Below are 16,792 nucleotides of genomic sequence, written 5' to 3'. Positions count from 1 at the left end.
ATATAACTACCCCAGTCTGTGCTCGGAGATCAGGGGGGGGGGGGTCCCATTACATCCTGGACCACCCCCCTGGCCTCCTATATAACTACCCCAGTCTGTGCTCGGGAGATCAGGGGGGGGGGGGGTCATTACATCCTGGACCCCCGGCCTTCCTATATAACTACCCCCAGTCTGTGCTCGGAGATCAGGGGGGGGGGTCCCATTATATCCTGGACCCCCGCCTCCTATAATAAACTACCCCAGTCTGTGCTCGGAGATCAGGGGGGGGGGGGGGTCATTACATCCTGGACCCCGGCCTCCTATATAACTACCCCAGTCTGTGCTCGGAGATGGGGGGGGGGGGGGAGGGGTCATTACCTTCCTGGACCCCACGGCCTCCTATATAACTACCCAGTCTGTGCTCGGAGATCAGGGGGGGGGGGTCATTACATCCTGGGACCCCCGGCCTCCTATATTAACTACCCCAGCTGTGCTCGGAGATCAGGGGGGGGGGGGGTCCCATTACTCCTGGACCCCCGGCCTCCTATATAACTACCCCAGTCTGTGCTCGGAGATCAGGGGGGGGGGGGGTCATTACATCCTGGACCCCCGGCCTCCTATATAACTACCCCAGTCTGTGCTCGGAGATCAGTGGGGGGGTCATTACATCCTGGACCCCCGGCCTCCTATATAACTACCCCAGTCTGTGCTCGGAGATCGGGGGGGGGGGTCCCATTACATCCTGGACCCCCGGCCTCCTATATAACTACCCCAGTCTGTGCTCGGAGATGGGGGGGGGGGGGGGGGGGGGGGGGGTCATTATATCCTGGACCCCGGCCTCCTATATAACTACCCCCAGTCTGTGCTCGGAGATCAGGGGGGGGGGGGGGGTCCCATTACATCCTGGACCCCCGGCCTCCTATATAACTACCCCAGTCTGTGCTCGGAGATCAGGGGGGGGGGGGGTCATTACATCCTGGACCCCGGCCTCCTATATAACTACCCCAGTCTGTGCTCGGAGATCAGGGGGGGGGGGGTCCCATTACATCCTGGACCCCCGGCCTCCTATATAACTACCCCAGTCTGTGCTCGGAGATCAGGGGGGAAGGGGGGGGGTCATTACATCCTGGACCCCCGGCCTCCTATATAACTACCCCAGTCTGTGCTCGGAGATCGGGGGAGGGGGGGGGGGTCCCATTACATCCTGGACCCCCGGCCTTCTATATAACTACCCCAGTCTGTGCTCGGAGATCAGGGGGGGGGGGTCATTACATCCTGGACCCCCGGCCTCCTATATAACTACCCCAGTCTGTGCTCGGAGATCAGGGGGGGGGGGGGGTCCCATACATCCTGGACCCCCGGCCTCCTATATAACTACCCCAGTCTGTGCTCGAGATTCAGGGGGGGGGGGGGGTCATTACATCCTGGACCCCCGGCTCCTATATAACTACCCCAGTCTTGTGCTCGGAGATCAGGGGGGGGGGGGGGTCATTACTCCTGGACCCCCGGCCTCCTATATAACTACCCCAGTCTGTGCTCGGAGATCGGGGGGGGGGGGGTCATTACATCCTGGACCCCCCGCCTCCTATATAACTACCCCGTCTGTGCTCGGAGATCGGTGGGGGGGGGGGTCATACATCCTGGACCCCCGGCCTCCTATATAACTACCCCAGTCTGTGCTCGGAGATCAGGGGGGGGGGGGGTCATTACATCTGGACCCCCGACCTCCTATATAACTACCCAGTCTGTGCTCGGAGATCAGGGGGGGGCGGGGTCATTACATCCTGGACCCCCGGCCTCCATATAACTACCCCAGTCTGTGCTCGGAGATCGGGGGAGGGGGGGGGGGGTCCATTACATATCCGGGACCCCCGGCCTCCTATATAACTACCCCAGTCTGTGCTCGGAGATCAGGGGGGGGGGGGGGGGTCATTACATCCTGGACCCCCGGCCTCCTATATAACTACCCCAGTCTGTGCTCGGAGATCGGGGGGGGGGGGTCCATTACATCCTGGACCCCCCGGCCTCCTATATAACTACCCCAGTCTGTGCTCGGAGCGATCAGGGGGGGGGGTCCCAATTACATCCTGGACCCCCGGCCCTCCTATATAACTACCCCAGCTGTGCTCGGAGATCAGGGGGGGGGGGGGGGGGGGTCATTATGTCCGGACCCCCGGCCTCCTATATAACTACCCAGTCTGTGCTCAGAGATCAGGGGGGGGGGGGTCCCATTATATCCTGGACCCCCCGGCCTCATATATAACTACCCAGTCTGTGCTCGGAGATCAGGGGGGGGGGGTCATTACATCCTGGACCCCCGGCCCTCCTATATAACTACCCCAGTCTGTGCTCGGAGATCAGGGGGGGGGGGGGTCATTATATCCTGGACCCCCGGCCCTCCTATATAACTACCCCAGTCTGTGCTCGGAGATCGGGGGGGGGGGGGGGGGGTCATTACATCCTGGACCCCCCGGCCTCCTATATAACTACCCCAGTCTGTGCTCAGAGATCAGGGGGGGGGGGTCCCATTATATCCTGGACCCCCGGCCTCCTATATAACTACCCCAGTCTGTGCTCGGAGATCAGGGGGGGGGGAGGGGTCATTACATCCTGGACCCCCGGCCTCCTATATAACTACCCCAGTCTGTGCTCAGGAGATCAGGGGGGGGGGGGGTCCCATTATATCCTGGACCCCCGGCCTCCTATATAACTACCCCAGTCCTGTGCTCGGAGATCAGGGGGGGGGGGGGTCATTACATCCTGGACCCCCGGCCTCCTATATAACTACCCCAGTCTGTGCTCGGAGATCAGGGGGGGGGGGGAGGGGGTCCAATTACAATCCTGGACCCCCGGCCTCCTATATAACTACCCCAGTCTGTGCTCGGAGATCAGGGGGGGGGGGGTCCCAATTACATCCTGGACCCCCGGCCTCCTATATAACTACCCCAGTCTGGGCTCGGAGATCAGGGGGGGGGGGGGGGTCCCATTATATCCTGGACCCCCGGCCTCCTATATAACTACCCCAGTCTGTGCTCGGAGATTCAGGGGGGGGGGGGGTCATTATGTCCTGGACCCCCGGCCGCCTATATAACTACCCCAGTCTGTGCTCGGAGATCAGGGGGGGGGGGGGGTCATTACATCCTGGACCCCGGCCTCCTATATAACTACCCCAGTCCTGTGCTCGAGATCGGGGGGGGGGGGGTCATTATATCCTGGACCCCCCGGCCCTCCTATATAACTACCCCAGTCTGTGCTCGGAGATCGGGGGGGGGGGGGGGGGGGGGGTCATTACAGTCCTGGACCCCCGGCCTCCTATATAACTACCCCAGTCTGTGCTCGGAGATCAGGGGGGGAGGGGTCATACATCCTGGACCCCCGGCCTCCTATATAACGACCCCCAGTCTGTGCTCGGAGATCAGGGGGGGGGGGGGGGGTTCATTATGTCCTGGACCCCCGGCCTCCTATATAACTACCCCAGTCTGTGCTCAGAGATCAGGGGGGGGGGGTCCCATTATATCCTGGACCCCCGGCCTCCTATATAACTACCCCAGTCTGTGCTCGGAGATCAGGGGGGGGGGGTCATTACATCCTGGACCCCCGGCCTCCTATATAACTACCCCAGTCTGTGCTCGGAGATCAGGGGGGGGGGGGGGGGTCATTATAGTCCTGGACCCCCGGCCTCCTATATAACTACCCCAGTCTGTGGCTCGGAGATCAGGGGGGGGGGGGGGGTCCTTATGTCCTGGACCCCCGGCCTCCTATATAACTACCCCAGTCTGTGCTCGGAGATCGGGGGGGGGGGGAGGGGTCATTACATCCTGGCCCCCGGCCTCCTATATAACTACCCCAGTCTGTGCTCGGAGATCAGGGGGGGGGGGGTCCCATTACATCCTGGACCCCCGGCCTCCTATATAACTACCCCAGTCCTGTGCTCAGAGATCAGGGGGGGGGGGTCCCATTATATCCTGGACCCCCGGCCTCCTATATAACTACCCAGTCTGTGCTCGGAGATCAGGGGGGGGGGAGGTGGTCATTAACATCCTGGGACCCCCGGCCCCTCCTATATAACTACCCCAGTCCTGTGCTCAGAGATCAGGGGGGGTGGGTTCCCATTATATCCTGGACCCCCGGCCCTCCTATATACACTACCACCAGTCTGTGCTCGGAGATCAGAGGGGGGGGGGGGGTCCTTACATCCTGGACCCCCGGCCTCCTATATAACTACCCCAGTCTGTGCTCGGTAGATCAGGGGGGGGGGAGGGGGTCCAATTACATCCTGGACCCCCGCCTCCTATATAACTACCCCAGTCTGTGCTCGGAGATCGGGGGGGGGGGGTCCCTTACAATCCTGGACCCCCGCCTCCTATATAACTACCCAGTCTGTGCTCGGAGATCAGGGGGGGGGGGGGGGGGGTCATTATGTCCTGGACCCCCCGGCCTCCTATATAACTACCCCAGTCTGTGCTCGTAGATCAGTGGGGGGGTGGGGGGTGGGGGGGGGGGTCATTAGTCCTGGACCCCGGCCTCCTATATAACTACCCCAGTCTGTGCTCGGAGATCAGGGGGGAGGGGGGGGTCATTACATCCTGGACCCCCGGCCTCCTATATAACTACCCCAGTCTGTGCTCGGAGATCGGGGGGGGGGGGTGGGTCCATTATATCCTGGACCCCCGGCCTCCTATATAACTACCCCAGTCTGTGCTCGGAGATCGGGGGGGGGGGGGGGTCATTACATCCTGGACCCCGGCCCTCTATATAACTACCCCAGTCTGTGCTCGGAGATCAGGGGGGGGATGGGGTCATTACATCCTGGACCCCGGCCTCCTATATAACTACCCCAGTCTGTGCTCAGAGATCAGGGGGGGGGGGGGGTCATTACATCCTGGACCCCCGGCCTCCTATATAACTACCCCAGTCTGTGCTCGGAAGATCAGGGGGGGAGGGGTCATTACATCCTGGACCCCCGGCCTCCATATATAACTACCCCAGTCTGGTGCTCGGAGATCAGGGAGGGGGGGGGGGGTCCATTACATCCTGGACCCCCGGCCTCCTATATAACTACCCCAGTCTGTGCTCGGAGATCGGGGGGGGGGGGGTCATTACATCCTGGACCCCCGGCCTCCTATATAACTACCCAGTCTGTGCTCTGGAGATCAGGGGGTGGGGGGTCATTACATCCTGGACCCCCGGCCTCCTATATAACTACCCCCAGTCTGTGCTCGGAGATCAGGGGGGGGGGGGGGTCATTACATCCTGGACCCCCGGCCTCCTATATAACTACCCCCAGTCTGTGCTCGGAGATCAGGGGGGGGGGGGGGGTCCATTACATCCTGGACCCCCGGCCTCCTATATAACTACCCCAGTCTGTTGCTCGGAGATCAGGGGGGGGGGGGGGTCATTACATGTCCTGGACCCCCGGCCTCCTATATAACTACCCCAGTCTGTGCTCGGAGATCAGGGGGGGGGGGGGTCATTATATCCTGGACCCCCGGCCTCCTATATAACTACCCCAGTCTGTGCTCGGAGATCGGGGGGGGGGGGGGGGGGGGGGGGGGGTCATTACATCCTGGACCCCCGGCCTCCTATATAACTACCCCAGTCTGTGCTCGGAGATCAGGGGGGGGGGGGGGGTCCCATTACATCCTGGACCCCCGGCCTCCTATATAACTACCCCAGTCTGTGCTCGGAGATCAGGGGGGGGGGGTCCCATAATATCCTGGACCCCCGGCCTCCTATATAACTACCCCAGTCTGTGCTCGGAGATCAGGGGGGGGGGGGTCCCATTATATCCTGGACCCCCGGCCTCCTATATAACTACCCCAGTCTGTGCTCGGAGATCGGGGGGGGGGGGGGGGGGTCATTATGTCCTGGACCCCCGGCCTCCTATATAACTACCCCAGTCTGTGCTCGGAGATCAGGGGGGGGGGGGGTCCCATTACATCCTGGACCCCCGGCCTCCTATATAACTACCCCAGTCTGTGCTCGGAGATCAGGGGGGGGGGGGGGGGGTCATTATGTCCTGGACCCCCGGCCTCCTATATAACTACCCCAGTCTGTGCTCGGAGATCGGGGGGGGGGGGGGGTCATTATGTCCTGGACCCCCGGCCTCCTATATAACTACCCCAGTCTGTGCTCGGAGATCAGGGGGGGGGGGGAGGGGTCATTACATCCTGGACCCCCGGCCTCCTATATAACTACCCCAGTCTGTGCTCTGAGATCAGGGGGGGGGGGGGGGGGTCCCATTATATCCTGGACCCCCGGCCTCCTATATAACTACCCCAGTCTGTGCTCAGAGATCAGGGGGGGGGGGGTCATTACATCCTGGACCCCCGGCCTCCTATATAACTACCCCAGTCTGTGCTCGGAGATCAGGGGGGGGGGGTCCCATTACATCCTGGACCCCCGGCCTCCTATATAACTACCCCAGTCTGTGCTCGGAGATCAGGGGGGGGGGGGTCCCATTACATCCTGGACCCCCGGCCTCCTATATAACTACCCCAGTCTGTGCTCGGAGATCAGGGGGGGGGGGGGGGGTCATTATGTCCTGGACCCCCGGCCTCCTATATAACTACCCCAGTCTGTGCTCGGAGATCGGGGGGGGGGGGGGGTCATTATGTCCTGGACCCCCGGCCTCCTATATAACTACCCCAGTCTGTGCTCGGAGATCAGGGGGGGGGGGTTCATTACATCCTGGACCCCCGGCCTCCTATATAACTACCCCAGTCTGTGCTCGGAGATCAGGGGGGGAGGGGTCATTACATCCTGGACCCCCGGCCTCCTATATAACTACCCCAGTCTGTGCTCGGAGATCAGGGGGGGGGGGGGGGGGGTCATTACATCCTGGACCCCTGGCCTCCTATATAACTACCCCAGTCTGTGCTCGGAGATCAGGGGGGGAGGGGTCATTACATCCTGGACCCCCGGCCTCCTATATAACTACCCCAGTCTGTGCTCGGAGATCAGGGGGGGGGGGGGGGGGGTCATTACATCCTGGACCCCCGGCCTCCTATATAACTACCCCAGTCTGTGCTCTGAGATCAGGGGGGGGGGGGGGGGGTCCCATTATATCCTGGACCCCCGGCCTCCTATATAACTACCCCAGTCTGTGCTCAGAGATCAGGGGGGGGGGGGTCATTACATCCTGGACCCCCGGCCTCCTATATAACTACCCCAGTCTGTGCTCGGAGATCAGGGGGGGAGGGGTCATTACATCCTGGACCCCCGGCCTCCTATATAACTACCCCAGTCTGTGCTCGGAGATCAGGGGGGGGGGGGGGGGGGGTCATTACATCCTGGACCCCCGGCCTCCTATATAACTACCCCAGTCTGTGCTCGGAGATCAGGGGGGGAGGGGTCATTACATCCTGGACCCCCGGCCTCCTATATAACTACCCCAGTCTGTGCTCGGAGATCAGGGGGGGGGGGGGGGGGGGTCATTACATCCTGGACCCCCGGCCTCCTATATAACTACCCCAGTCTGTGCTCTGAGATCAGGGGGGGGGGGGGGGGGTCCCATTATATCCTGGACCCCCGGCCTCCTATATAACTACCCCAGTCTGTGCTCGGAGATCAGGGGGGGGGGGTCATTACATCCTGGACCCCCGGCCTCCTATATAACTACCCCAGTCTGTGCTCAGAGATCAGGGGGGGGGGGTCATTACATCCTGGACCCCCGGCCTCCTATATAACTACCCCAGTCTGTGCTCGGAGATCAGGGGGGGGGGGGGTCATTACATCCTGGACCCCCGGCCTCCTATATAACTACCCCAGTCTGTGCTCAGAGATCAGGGGGGGGGGGGGTCATTACATCCTGGACCCCCGGCCTCCTATATAACTACCCCAGTCTGTGCTCGGAGATCAGGGGGGGGGGGGGGGTCATTACATCCTGGACCCCCGGCCTCCTATATAACTACCCCAGTCTACCCCAGTTACACAGAAAGATTATCTGCCAAAGATTTGAAGCCAAAGCCAGGAACAGACTATAAACAGAGATCAGGTCATAAAGGAAAGCCTGAGATTTCTCCTCTTCCCAAATCCATTCCTGGCTTTGGCTTCAAATCTTTGGCAGATAATCTTTCTGTGTAAATGGACCCTATGTGAGCGCGTCTTTGCTTGTGGTTTTGCCATTATCTGTCTCTCATCCTGTTACCTCGCTCTCTGACCATCCTCGCTCTCTGACCATCCTCGCTCTCTGACCATCCTCGCTCTCTGACCATCCTCGCTCTCTGACTATCCTCGCTCTCTGACCATCCTCGCTCTCTGACCATCCTCGCTCTCTGACCATCCTCGCTCTCTGACCATCCTCGCTCTCTGACCATCCTCGCTCTCTGACCATCCTCGCTCTCTGATTATCCTCGCTCTCTGATTATCCTCGCTCTCTGATTATCCTCGCTCTCTGACCATCCTCGCTCTCTGACCATCCTCGCTCTCTGACCATCCTCGCTCTCTGACCATCCTCGCTCTCTGACCATCCTCGCTCTCTGACCATCCTCGCTCTCTGACCATCCTCGCTCTCTGACCATCCTCGCTCTCTGACCATCCTCGCTCTCTGACCATCCTCGCTCTCTGACCATCCTCGCTCTCTGATTATCCTCGCTCTCTGACCATCCTCGCTCTCTGATTATCCTCGCTCTCTGATTATCCTCGCTCTCTGATTATCCTCGCTCTCTGACCATCCTCGCTCTCTGACCATCCTCGCTCTCTGACTAACCTTGCTAGCCGCTGCCCCTGACCGTATTGCCTGGCCACTGACTACGACTATTGTATTGTGATTTTGTACTGCGCTGCCTGATTGTTGTGACCCGGACTGTGAACTCTTCTTTATTGTGTTTGTCTGTCTTGTCTTTGTGTCCCACCTAGCCAGTGCAGGGACCGCCGCCCAGTTGCTCGCCGCCATCGTAGGGCAGATTGTGGCAAGTAGGTAGGGACAGTGGGCGGGGCTGTGCTTAGGGCTCACTGTCTTGTCTTGCTGTCCGGTTCCTGACAGTAATGCAGCAAGTCTATAATATTTGCAGTGTTGCGGCTTCTTCTTCAGGACTCTGCAATTCTCCCCGGCTGCTCTCACACAACTTCTGGACCAAATCCTGACTGATAGCCGTCCATTCTTGTACAATCAATGCTTCCATTTTGTCAGAATTTGTTGGTTTTTGTTTGTCCACCCGTCTCTTGATGATTGACCACAAGTTCTCAATGGGATGAAGATCTGGGGAGTTTCCAGGCCATGGACCCAAAATCTCTTTCTTTTGTTCCCTGAGCCATTTAGTTATCACCTTTGCTTTATGGCAGATGCTCCATCATGCTGGAAAAGGCATTGTTGGTGGCCAAACTGCTCTTGGCCGGTTGGGAGAAGTTCCCATTCTTTATTCATGGCCGTGTTTTTAGGCTGTGAGACTGTGAGAGAGAAGATCCCCTTGGCCGAGAAGCAACCCCACACATGAATGGTTTCAGGATGCCGGTTACAGTCGGCATGAGACAAGACTGGTGGTAGCGCTCACCTCATCTTCTCCCAATAAGCTGTTTCCCAGATGTCCCAAACAATCGGAAAGGGGATTCATCAGAGACCATGACTTTCCCCCAGTCCTCAGCAGTCCGCTCCCTGCACCTTTCCCCCAGTCCTCAGCAGTCCACTCCCTGCACCTTTCCCCCAGTCCTCAGCAGTCCGCTCCCTGCACCTTTCCCCCAGTCCTCAGCAGTCCGCTCCCTGCACCTTTCCCCCAGTCCTCAGCAGTCCGCTCCCTGCACCTTTCCCCCAGTCCTCAGCAGTCCGCTCCCTGCACCTTTCCCCCAGTCCTCAGCAGTCCGCTCCCTGCACCTTTCCCCCAGTCCTCAGCAGTCCGCTCCCTGCACCTTTCCCCCAGTCCTCAGCAGTCCGCTCCCTGCACCTTTCCCCCAGTCCTCAGCAGTCCGCTCCCTGCACCTTTCCCCCAGTCCTCAGCAGTCCGCTCCCTGCACCTTTCCCCCAGTCCTCAGCAGTCCGCTCCCTGCACCTTTCCCCCAGTCCTCAGCAGTCCGCTCCCTGCACCTTTCCCCCAGTCCTCAGCAGTCCGCTCCCTGCACCTTTCCCCCAGTCCTCAGCAGTCCGCTCCCTGCACCTTTCCCCCAGTCCTCAGCAGTCCGCTCCCTGCACCTTTCCCCCAGTCCTCAGCAGTCCGCTCCCTGCACCTTTCCCCCAGTCCTCAGCAGTCCTCTCCCTGCACCTTTCCCCCAGTCCTCAGCACTCCGCTCCCTGCACCTTTCCCCCAGTCCTCAGCACTCCGCTCCCTGCACCTTTCCCCCAGTCCTCAGCACTCCGCTCCCTGCACCTTTCCCCCAGTCCTCAGCACTCCGCTCCCTGCACCTTTCCCCCAGTCCTCAGCACTCCGCTCCCTGCACCTTTCCCCCAGTCCTCAGCACTCCGCTCCCTGCACCTTTCCCCCAGTCCTCAGCACTCCGCTCCCTGGACCTTTCCCCCAGTCCTCAGCAGTCGGCTCCCTGCACCTTTCCCCCAGTCCTCAGCAGTCGGCTCCCTGCACCTTTCCCCCAGTCCTCAGCAGTCGGCTCCCTGCACCTTTCCCCCAGTCCTCAGCAGTCCTCTCCCTGGACCTTTCCCCCAGTCCTCAGCAGTCCACTCCCTGGACCTTTTCCCCAGTCCTCAGCAGTCCTCTCCCTGGACCTTTCCCCCAGTCCTCAGCAGTCCACTCCCTGGACCTTTTCCCCAGTCCTCAGCAGTCCTCTCCCTGGACCTTTCCGCCAGTCCTCAGCAGTCCTCTCCCTGGACCTTTCCCCCAGTTCTCAGCAGTCCACTCCCTGGACCTTTTGCAGAATATCAGTCTGTCCCTGATGTTTTTCTGGAGAGAAGTGGCTTCTTTGCTGCCCTCCATGAGACCAGGCCTTGCTCCAAGAGTCTCCCCCTCACAGTGCACAGTGCAGATGCCCTCACACCTGCCTGCTGCCATTCCTGACCAAGCTCTGCACTGCTGGTAGCCCCATCCCGCAGCTGACCACACTTCTAAGAGACGGTCCTGGCGCTTGCTGGTCTTTCTTGGGCGCCCTGGAGCCTTTTTGGCAACAATGGAACCTCTCTTCTTGAAGTTCCTGATGATGCGATAGATTGGTGACTGAGGTGCAATCTTTCTAGCTGCGATACTCTTCCCTGTTCGGCCATTTTTGTGCAGTGCAATGATGACTGCACGTGTTTCTTTAGAGATAACCATGGTAACAGAAGAGAAACAATGATGCCAAGCACCAGCCTCCTTTTAAAGTGTCCAGTGGTGTCATTCTTACTTAATCATGACAGATTGATCTCCAGCCCTGTCCTCATCAACACCCACAGCTGTGTTACTGGAGCGATCACTGAAACAATGTTAGCTGCTCCTTGTAAGGCCGGGCTGCAATGATGGTGAAATGTGTTTTGGGGGATAAAGTTCATTTTCTAGGCAAATATTGACTGTGCAAGTAATTGCTGATAAGCTGATCCCCCTGTATAACATTCTGGAGTATATGCAAATTGTCATTTTAAAAACTGAAGCAGTAGACTTTGTAAGAATTTATATTTGTGTCATTCTCAACTTTTGGCCATGACTGTATGTACTATATGTACTATGTGTATGTATATATGTACTAGGTGTATACTATGTGTGTGTGTGTATATATATATATATATATATATATATATATATATATATATATATATATATATATATATATATAGTGTGTGTATACTATGTGTATGTATATATGTACTATGTGTATGTATGTACGTGTATACTATGTGTATGTATATATGTACTATGTGTATGTATGTATATATGTACTATGTGTATACTATGTGTATGTATATATGTACTATGTGTATACTATGTGTATGTATATATGTACTATGTGTATACTATGTGTATGTAGATATGTACCATGTGTATACACTCCGGCCAGGATTCCCTCAGCCTTCAGCACAATGTAAGTTCCGTACCAATTACGGCTGTTGCAACAATGGCCGTGATTACTGTTGGACTTACGTTGTGTGAACATGGCCTTAGGCTGTATATACTATACATTAGTGGATTATAATAGGTCCTTTTCGGGCAGTAGCCCGGGGCCCAGAGCTCCTAGGGGCCCATGGCCACCCAAAAAGACTTATACTTTCAGTGGTGTATTGTACCTGGCTACAGTTCTGCCATGTTTTACAAAAATTGCTGCTTTTTATCACAGTTCTGCACAGATCAGGGCATCATGATATTATCCATCCTGTACTATGAACACCGCGCTGGTGCCGCCATACACACAGTGGGGTTGGGGCCCCAAGCTTGGTCGTCAGCCTGGGGCCCACAGGGAAGTCAATCCGCCCCTGTATATACAGTGTGTGTGTGTGTGTGTGTGTGTGTGTGTGTGTGTATATATATATATATATATATATATATATATGTATGTATATATATATATATATATATATATATATATATATATATATATATATATATATATGTATGTATATATATATATAATATATGCCCCTGTATACAAGGTTGTATAGAAGAGGAAGAGGTGTGCACCAACTTTACCTGGAAAATGTCTTCTGTGCTGAACGCTCCAGTCAGCTGGGGAATGGAATCGGTGGTAATCACCGGGGGCCAAATACACAACATGGTGGTAGAGGCGGTTACAGGGCCGGATACCCAGCTGCTGCACGAATGGAAGAGCTACAACAATACAAGGACAGAATGGGGGTATATGGTATATATACTATACAGGATATATAACAGTACAGGATGAGGACTGTGCAATCAGGTCTGGGGATGTGCTCGGGGCCGGCTCTGCGGTGGTGGGCTGTGCTCGGGGCCGGCTCCCTGATGGTGAGATGTGCTCGGGTCTGGCTCCCTGATGGTGAGATGTGCTCGGGGCTGGCTCCCTGCTGGTGGGATGTGCTCGGGGCTGGCTCCCTGCTGGTGGGATGTGCTCGGGGCCGGCTCCCTGCAGGTGGGATGTGCTCGGGGCCGGCTCCCTGATGGTGAGATGTGCTCGGGTCTGGCTCCCTGCTGGAGGGATGTGCTGGGGGCTGGCTCTCTGCTGGTGGGATGTGCTCGGGGCTGGCTCCCTGCTGGTGGGATGTGCTCGGGGCTGGCTCTCTGCTGGTGGGATGTGATCGGGGCTGGCTCCCTGCTGGTGGGATGTGATCGGGGCTGGCTCCCTGCTGGTGGGATGTGCTCGGGGCCGGCTCCCTGCTGGTGGGATGTGCTCGGGGCCGGCTCCCTGCAGGTGGGATGTGCTCGGGGCCGGCTCCCTGATGGTGAGATGTGCTCGGGTCTGGCTCCCTGCTGGAGGGATGTGCTCGGGGCTGGCTCCCTGCTGGTGGGATGTGCTCGGGGCTGGCTCTCTGCTGGTGGGATGTGCTCGGGGCTGGCTCCCTGCTGGTGGGATGTGCTCGGGGCTGGCTCCCTGCTGGTGGGATGTGATCGGGGCTGGCTCCCTGCTGGTGGGATGTGATCGGGGCTGGCTCCCTGCTGGTGGGATGTGCTCGGGGCTGGCTTCCTGCTGGTGGGATGTGCTCGGGTCTGGTGGGATGTGCTCGGCGCTGGCTCTGCGGTGGTGGGATGTGCTCGAGGCTGGTAGGATGTACTCGGGGCTGGCTCTGCGGTGTTGGGATGTGCTCGGGGCTGGCTCCCTGCTGGTGGGATGTGCTCGGGGCTGGCTCCCTACTGGTGGGATGTGCTCGGGGCTGGCTCCCTGCTGGTGAAATGTGCTCAGGGCTGGCTCCCTGCTGGTGGGCTGTGCTCGGGGCTGGCTCCCTGCTGGTGGGATGTGCTCGGGGCTGGTGGGATGTGCTCGGCGCTGGCTCCCTGCTGGTGGGATGTGATCGGGGCTGGCTCCCTGCTGGTGGGATGTGCTCGGGGCCGGCTCCCTGCTGGTGGGATGTGCTCGGGGCCGGCTCCCTGCAGGTGGGATGTGCTCGGGGCCGGCTCCCTGATGGTGAGATGTGCTCGGGTCTGGCTCCCTGCTGGAGGGATGTGCTGGGGGCTGGCTCTCTGCTGGTGGGATGTGCTCGGGGCTGGCTCCCTGCTGGTGGGATGTGCTCGGGGCTGGCTCCCTGCTGGTGGGATGTGATCGGGGCTGGCTCCCTGCTGGTGGGATGTGATCGGGGCTGGCTCCCTGCTGGTGGGATGTGCTCGGGTCTGGTGGGATGTGCTCGGCGCTGGCTCTGCGGTGGTGGGATGTGCTCGAGGCTGGTAGGATGTACTCGGGGCTGGCTCTGCGGTGTTGGGATGTGCTCGGGGCTGGCTCCCTGCTGGTGGGATGTGCTCGGGGCTGGCTCCCTGCTGGTGGGATGTGCTCGGGGCTGGCTCCCTGCTGGTGGGATGTGCTCGGGGCTGGCTCCCTGCTGGTGGGATCTGCTCGGGGCTGGCTCCCTGCTGGTGGGATCTGCTCGGGGCTGGTGGGCTGTGCTCGTAGCTGGCTCCCTGCTGGTGGGATGTGCACGGGGCTGGCTCCTTGCTGGTGGGATCTGCTCGGGGCTGGTGGGCTGTGCTCGGAGCTGGCTCCCTGCTGGTGGGATGTGCACGGGGCTGGCTCCCTGCTGGTGGGATGTGCACGGGGCTGGCTCCCTGCTGGTGGGATGTGCTCGGGGCTGGCTCCCTGCTGGTAGGATGTGATCGGGGCTGGCTTCCTGCTGGTGGGATGTGCTCGGGGCTGGTGGGATGTGCTCGGCGCTTGCTCTGCGGTGGTGGGATGTGCTCTGGGCTGGTGGGATGTACTCGGGGCTGGCTCTGCGGTGGTGGGATGTGCTCGGGGCTGGCTCCCTGCTGGTGGGATGTGCTCGGGGCTGGTTCCCTGCAGGTGGGATGTGCTCGGGGCTGGTTCCCTGCAGGTGGGATGTGCTCGGGGCTGGCTCCCTGCTGGTGGGATGTGCTCGGGGCTGGCTCCCTACTGGTGGGATGTGCTCGGGGCTGGCTCCCTGCTGGTGGAATCTGCTCGGGGCTGGCTTCCTGCTGGTGGGATCTGCTCGGGGCTGGTGGGTTGTGCTCGGAGCTGGCTCCCTGCTGGTGGGATGTGCTCGGGGCTGGTTCCCTGCTGGTGGGATGTGCTCGGGGCTGGCTCTTCGTGGTGGGATGTGCTCGGGGCTGGCTCTGCGGTGGTGGGATGTGCTCAGGGCTGGCTACTTGCTGGTGGGCTGTGCTCGGGGCTGTCTCCCTGCTGGTGGGCTGTGCTTGGGGCTGGCTCCCTGTTGGTGGGATGTGCTCGGGGCTGGCTCCCTGCTGGTCGGATGTGCTCGGGGCTGGCTCCCTGCTGGTGGGATGTGCTCGGCGCTGGCTCTGCGGTGGTAGGATGTGCTTGGACTGGATATGCGGTGGTGGGATGTGCTCGGGGCTGGCTCCCTGCTGGTGGGCTGTGCTCGGGGCTGGCTCCCTGCTGGTGGGATGTGCTCGGGGCTGGCTCCCTGCTGGTGGGCTGTGCTCGGAGCTGGCTCCCTGCTGGTGGGATGTGCTCGTGGATGGCTCCCTGCTGGTGGGATGTGCTTGGGGATGGTGGGATGTGCTCGGGGCTGGCTCCCTGCTGGTGGGCTGTGCTCGGGGCTGGCTCTCTGCTGGTGGGATGTGCTCGGGGCTGGCTCCCTGCTGGTGGGCTGTGCTCGGAGCTGGCTCCCTGCTGGTGGGATGTGCTCGGGGCTGGCTCCCTGCTAGTGGGATGTGCTCGGGGCTGGCTCCCTGCTGGTGGGATGTGCTCGGGGCTGGGTCCCTGCTGGTGGGATGTGCTCGGGGCTGGCTCCCTGCTGGTGGGCTGTGCTCGGAGCTGGCTCCCTGCTGGTGGGATGTGCTCGGGGCTGGCTCTACGTGGTGGGATGTGCTCGGGGCTGGCTCTGCGGTGGTGGGATGTGCTCGGGGCTGGCTCCCTGCTGGTGGGCTGTGCTCGGGGCTGGCTCTCTGCTGGTGGGCTGTGCTCGGGGCTGTCTCCCTGCTGATGGGATGTGCTCGGGGCTGGCTCCCTGCTGGTGGGATGTGCTCGGGGCTGGCTCCCTGCTGGTGGGATGTGCTCGGCGCTGGCTCTGCGGTTGTGGGATGTGCTCGCGGCTGGCTCTGCGGTGGTGGGATGTGCTCGGGCTAGCTCTGCGGTGGTGGGATGTGCTCGGGGATGGCTCCCTGCTGGTGGGCTGTGCTCGGGGCCGGCTCCCTGCTGGTGGGCTGTGCTCGGGGCCGGCTCCCTGCTGGTGGGCTGTGCTCGGGGCCGGCTCCCTGCTGGTGGGCTGTGCTCGGGGCCGGCTCCCTGCTGGTGGGCTGTGCTCGGGGCCGGCTCCCTGCTGGTGGGCTGTGCTCGGGGATGGTGGGATGTGCTCGGGGCTAATGGAATGTGCTCGGGGCTGGCTCCCTGCTGGTGGGCTGTGCTCGGGGTTGGCTCCCGGCTGGTGGGCTGTGCTCGCGGCTGGCTCCCTGCTGGTGGGCTGTGCTGGGGGCTGGCTCCCTGCTGGTGGGCTGTGCTCTGGGCTGGCTCCCTGCTGGTGGGATGTGCTCGGGGATGGCTCCCTGCTGGTGGGATGTGCTCGGGGATGGTGGGCTGTGCTCGGGGCTGGCTCTCTGCTGGTGGGATGTGCTCGGGGCTGGCTCCCTGCTGGTGGGATGTGCTCGGGGCTGGCTCCCTGCTGGTGGGCTGTGCTCGGGGCCGGCTCCCTGCTGGTGGGATGTGCTCGGGGCCGGCTCCCTGCTGGTGGGATGTGCTCGGGGCCGGCTCCCTGCTGGTGGGATGTGCTCGGGGCCGGCTCCCTGCTGGTGGGATGTGCTCGGGGCCGGCTCCCTGCTGGTGGGATGTGCTCGGGGCCGGCTCCCTGCTGGTGGGATGTGCTCGGGGCTGG

The 16,792-nt window shown here is 60.4% G+C and overlaps 1 protein-coding gene across 2 annotated transcripts in view; it reads right to left on the bottom strand.

Moving 5' to 3' along the window:
- Positions 1-16,792, bottom strand: part of LOC138801701 (phosphatidylserine decarboxylase proenzyme, mitochondrial-like) — a 112,853-nt gene that overhangs the window by 19,817 nt on the left and 76,244 nt on the right. For both annotated transcript variants that reach the window (XM_069984779.1, XM_069984778.1), the window contains exon 6: positions 12,516-12,653. In XM_069984779.1, the coding sequence (XP_069840880.1) occupies positions 12,516-12,653 (138 nt within the window). The remainder of the gene's footprint in view (positions 1-12,515; positions 12,654-16,792) is intronic.

The sequence above is a fragment of the Dendropsophus ebraccatus genome, chromosome 9 (assembly GCF_027789765.1).
Source record: "Dendropsophus ebraccatus isolate aDenEbr1 chromosome 9, aDenEbr1.pat, whole genome shotgun sequence".
In the NCBI taxonomy this organism is placed as follows: Eukaryota; Metazoa; Chordata; class Amphibia; order Anura; family Hylidae; genus Dendropsophus; species Dendropsophus ebraccatus.
Note: the sequence above shows the minus strand (reverse complement) of the source record. Positions and strands in the feature narration are given on the sequence as shown.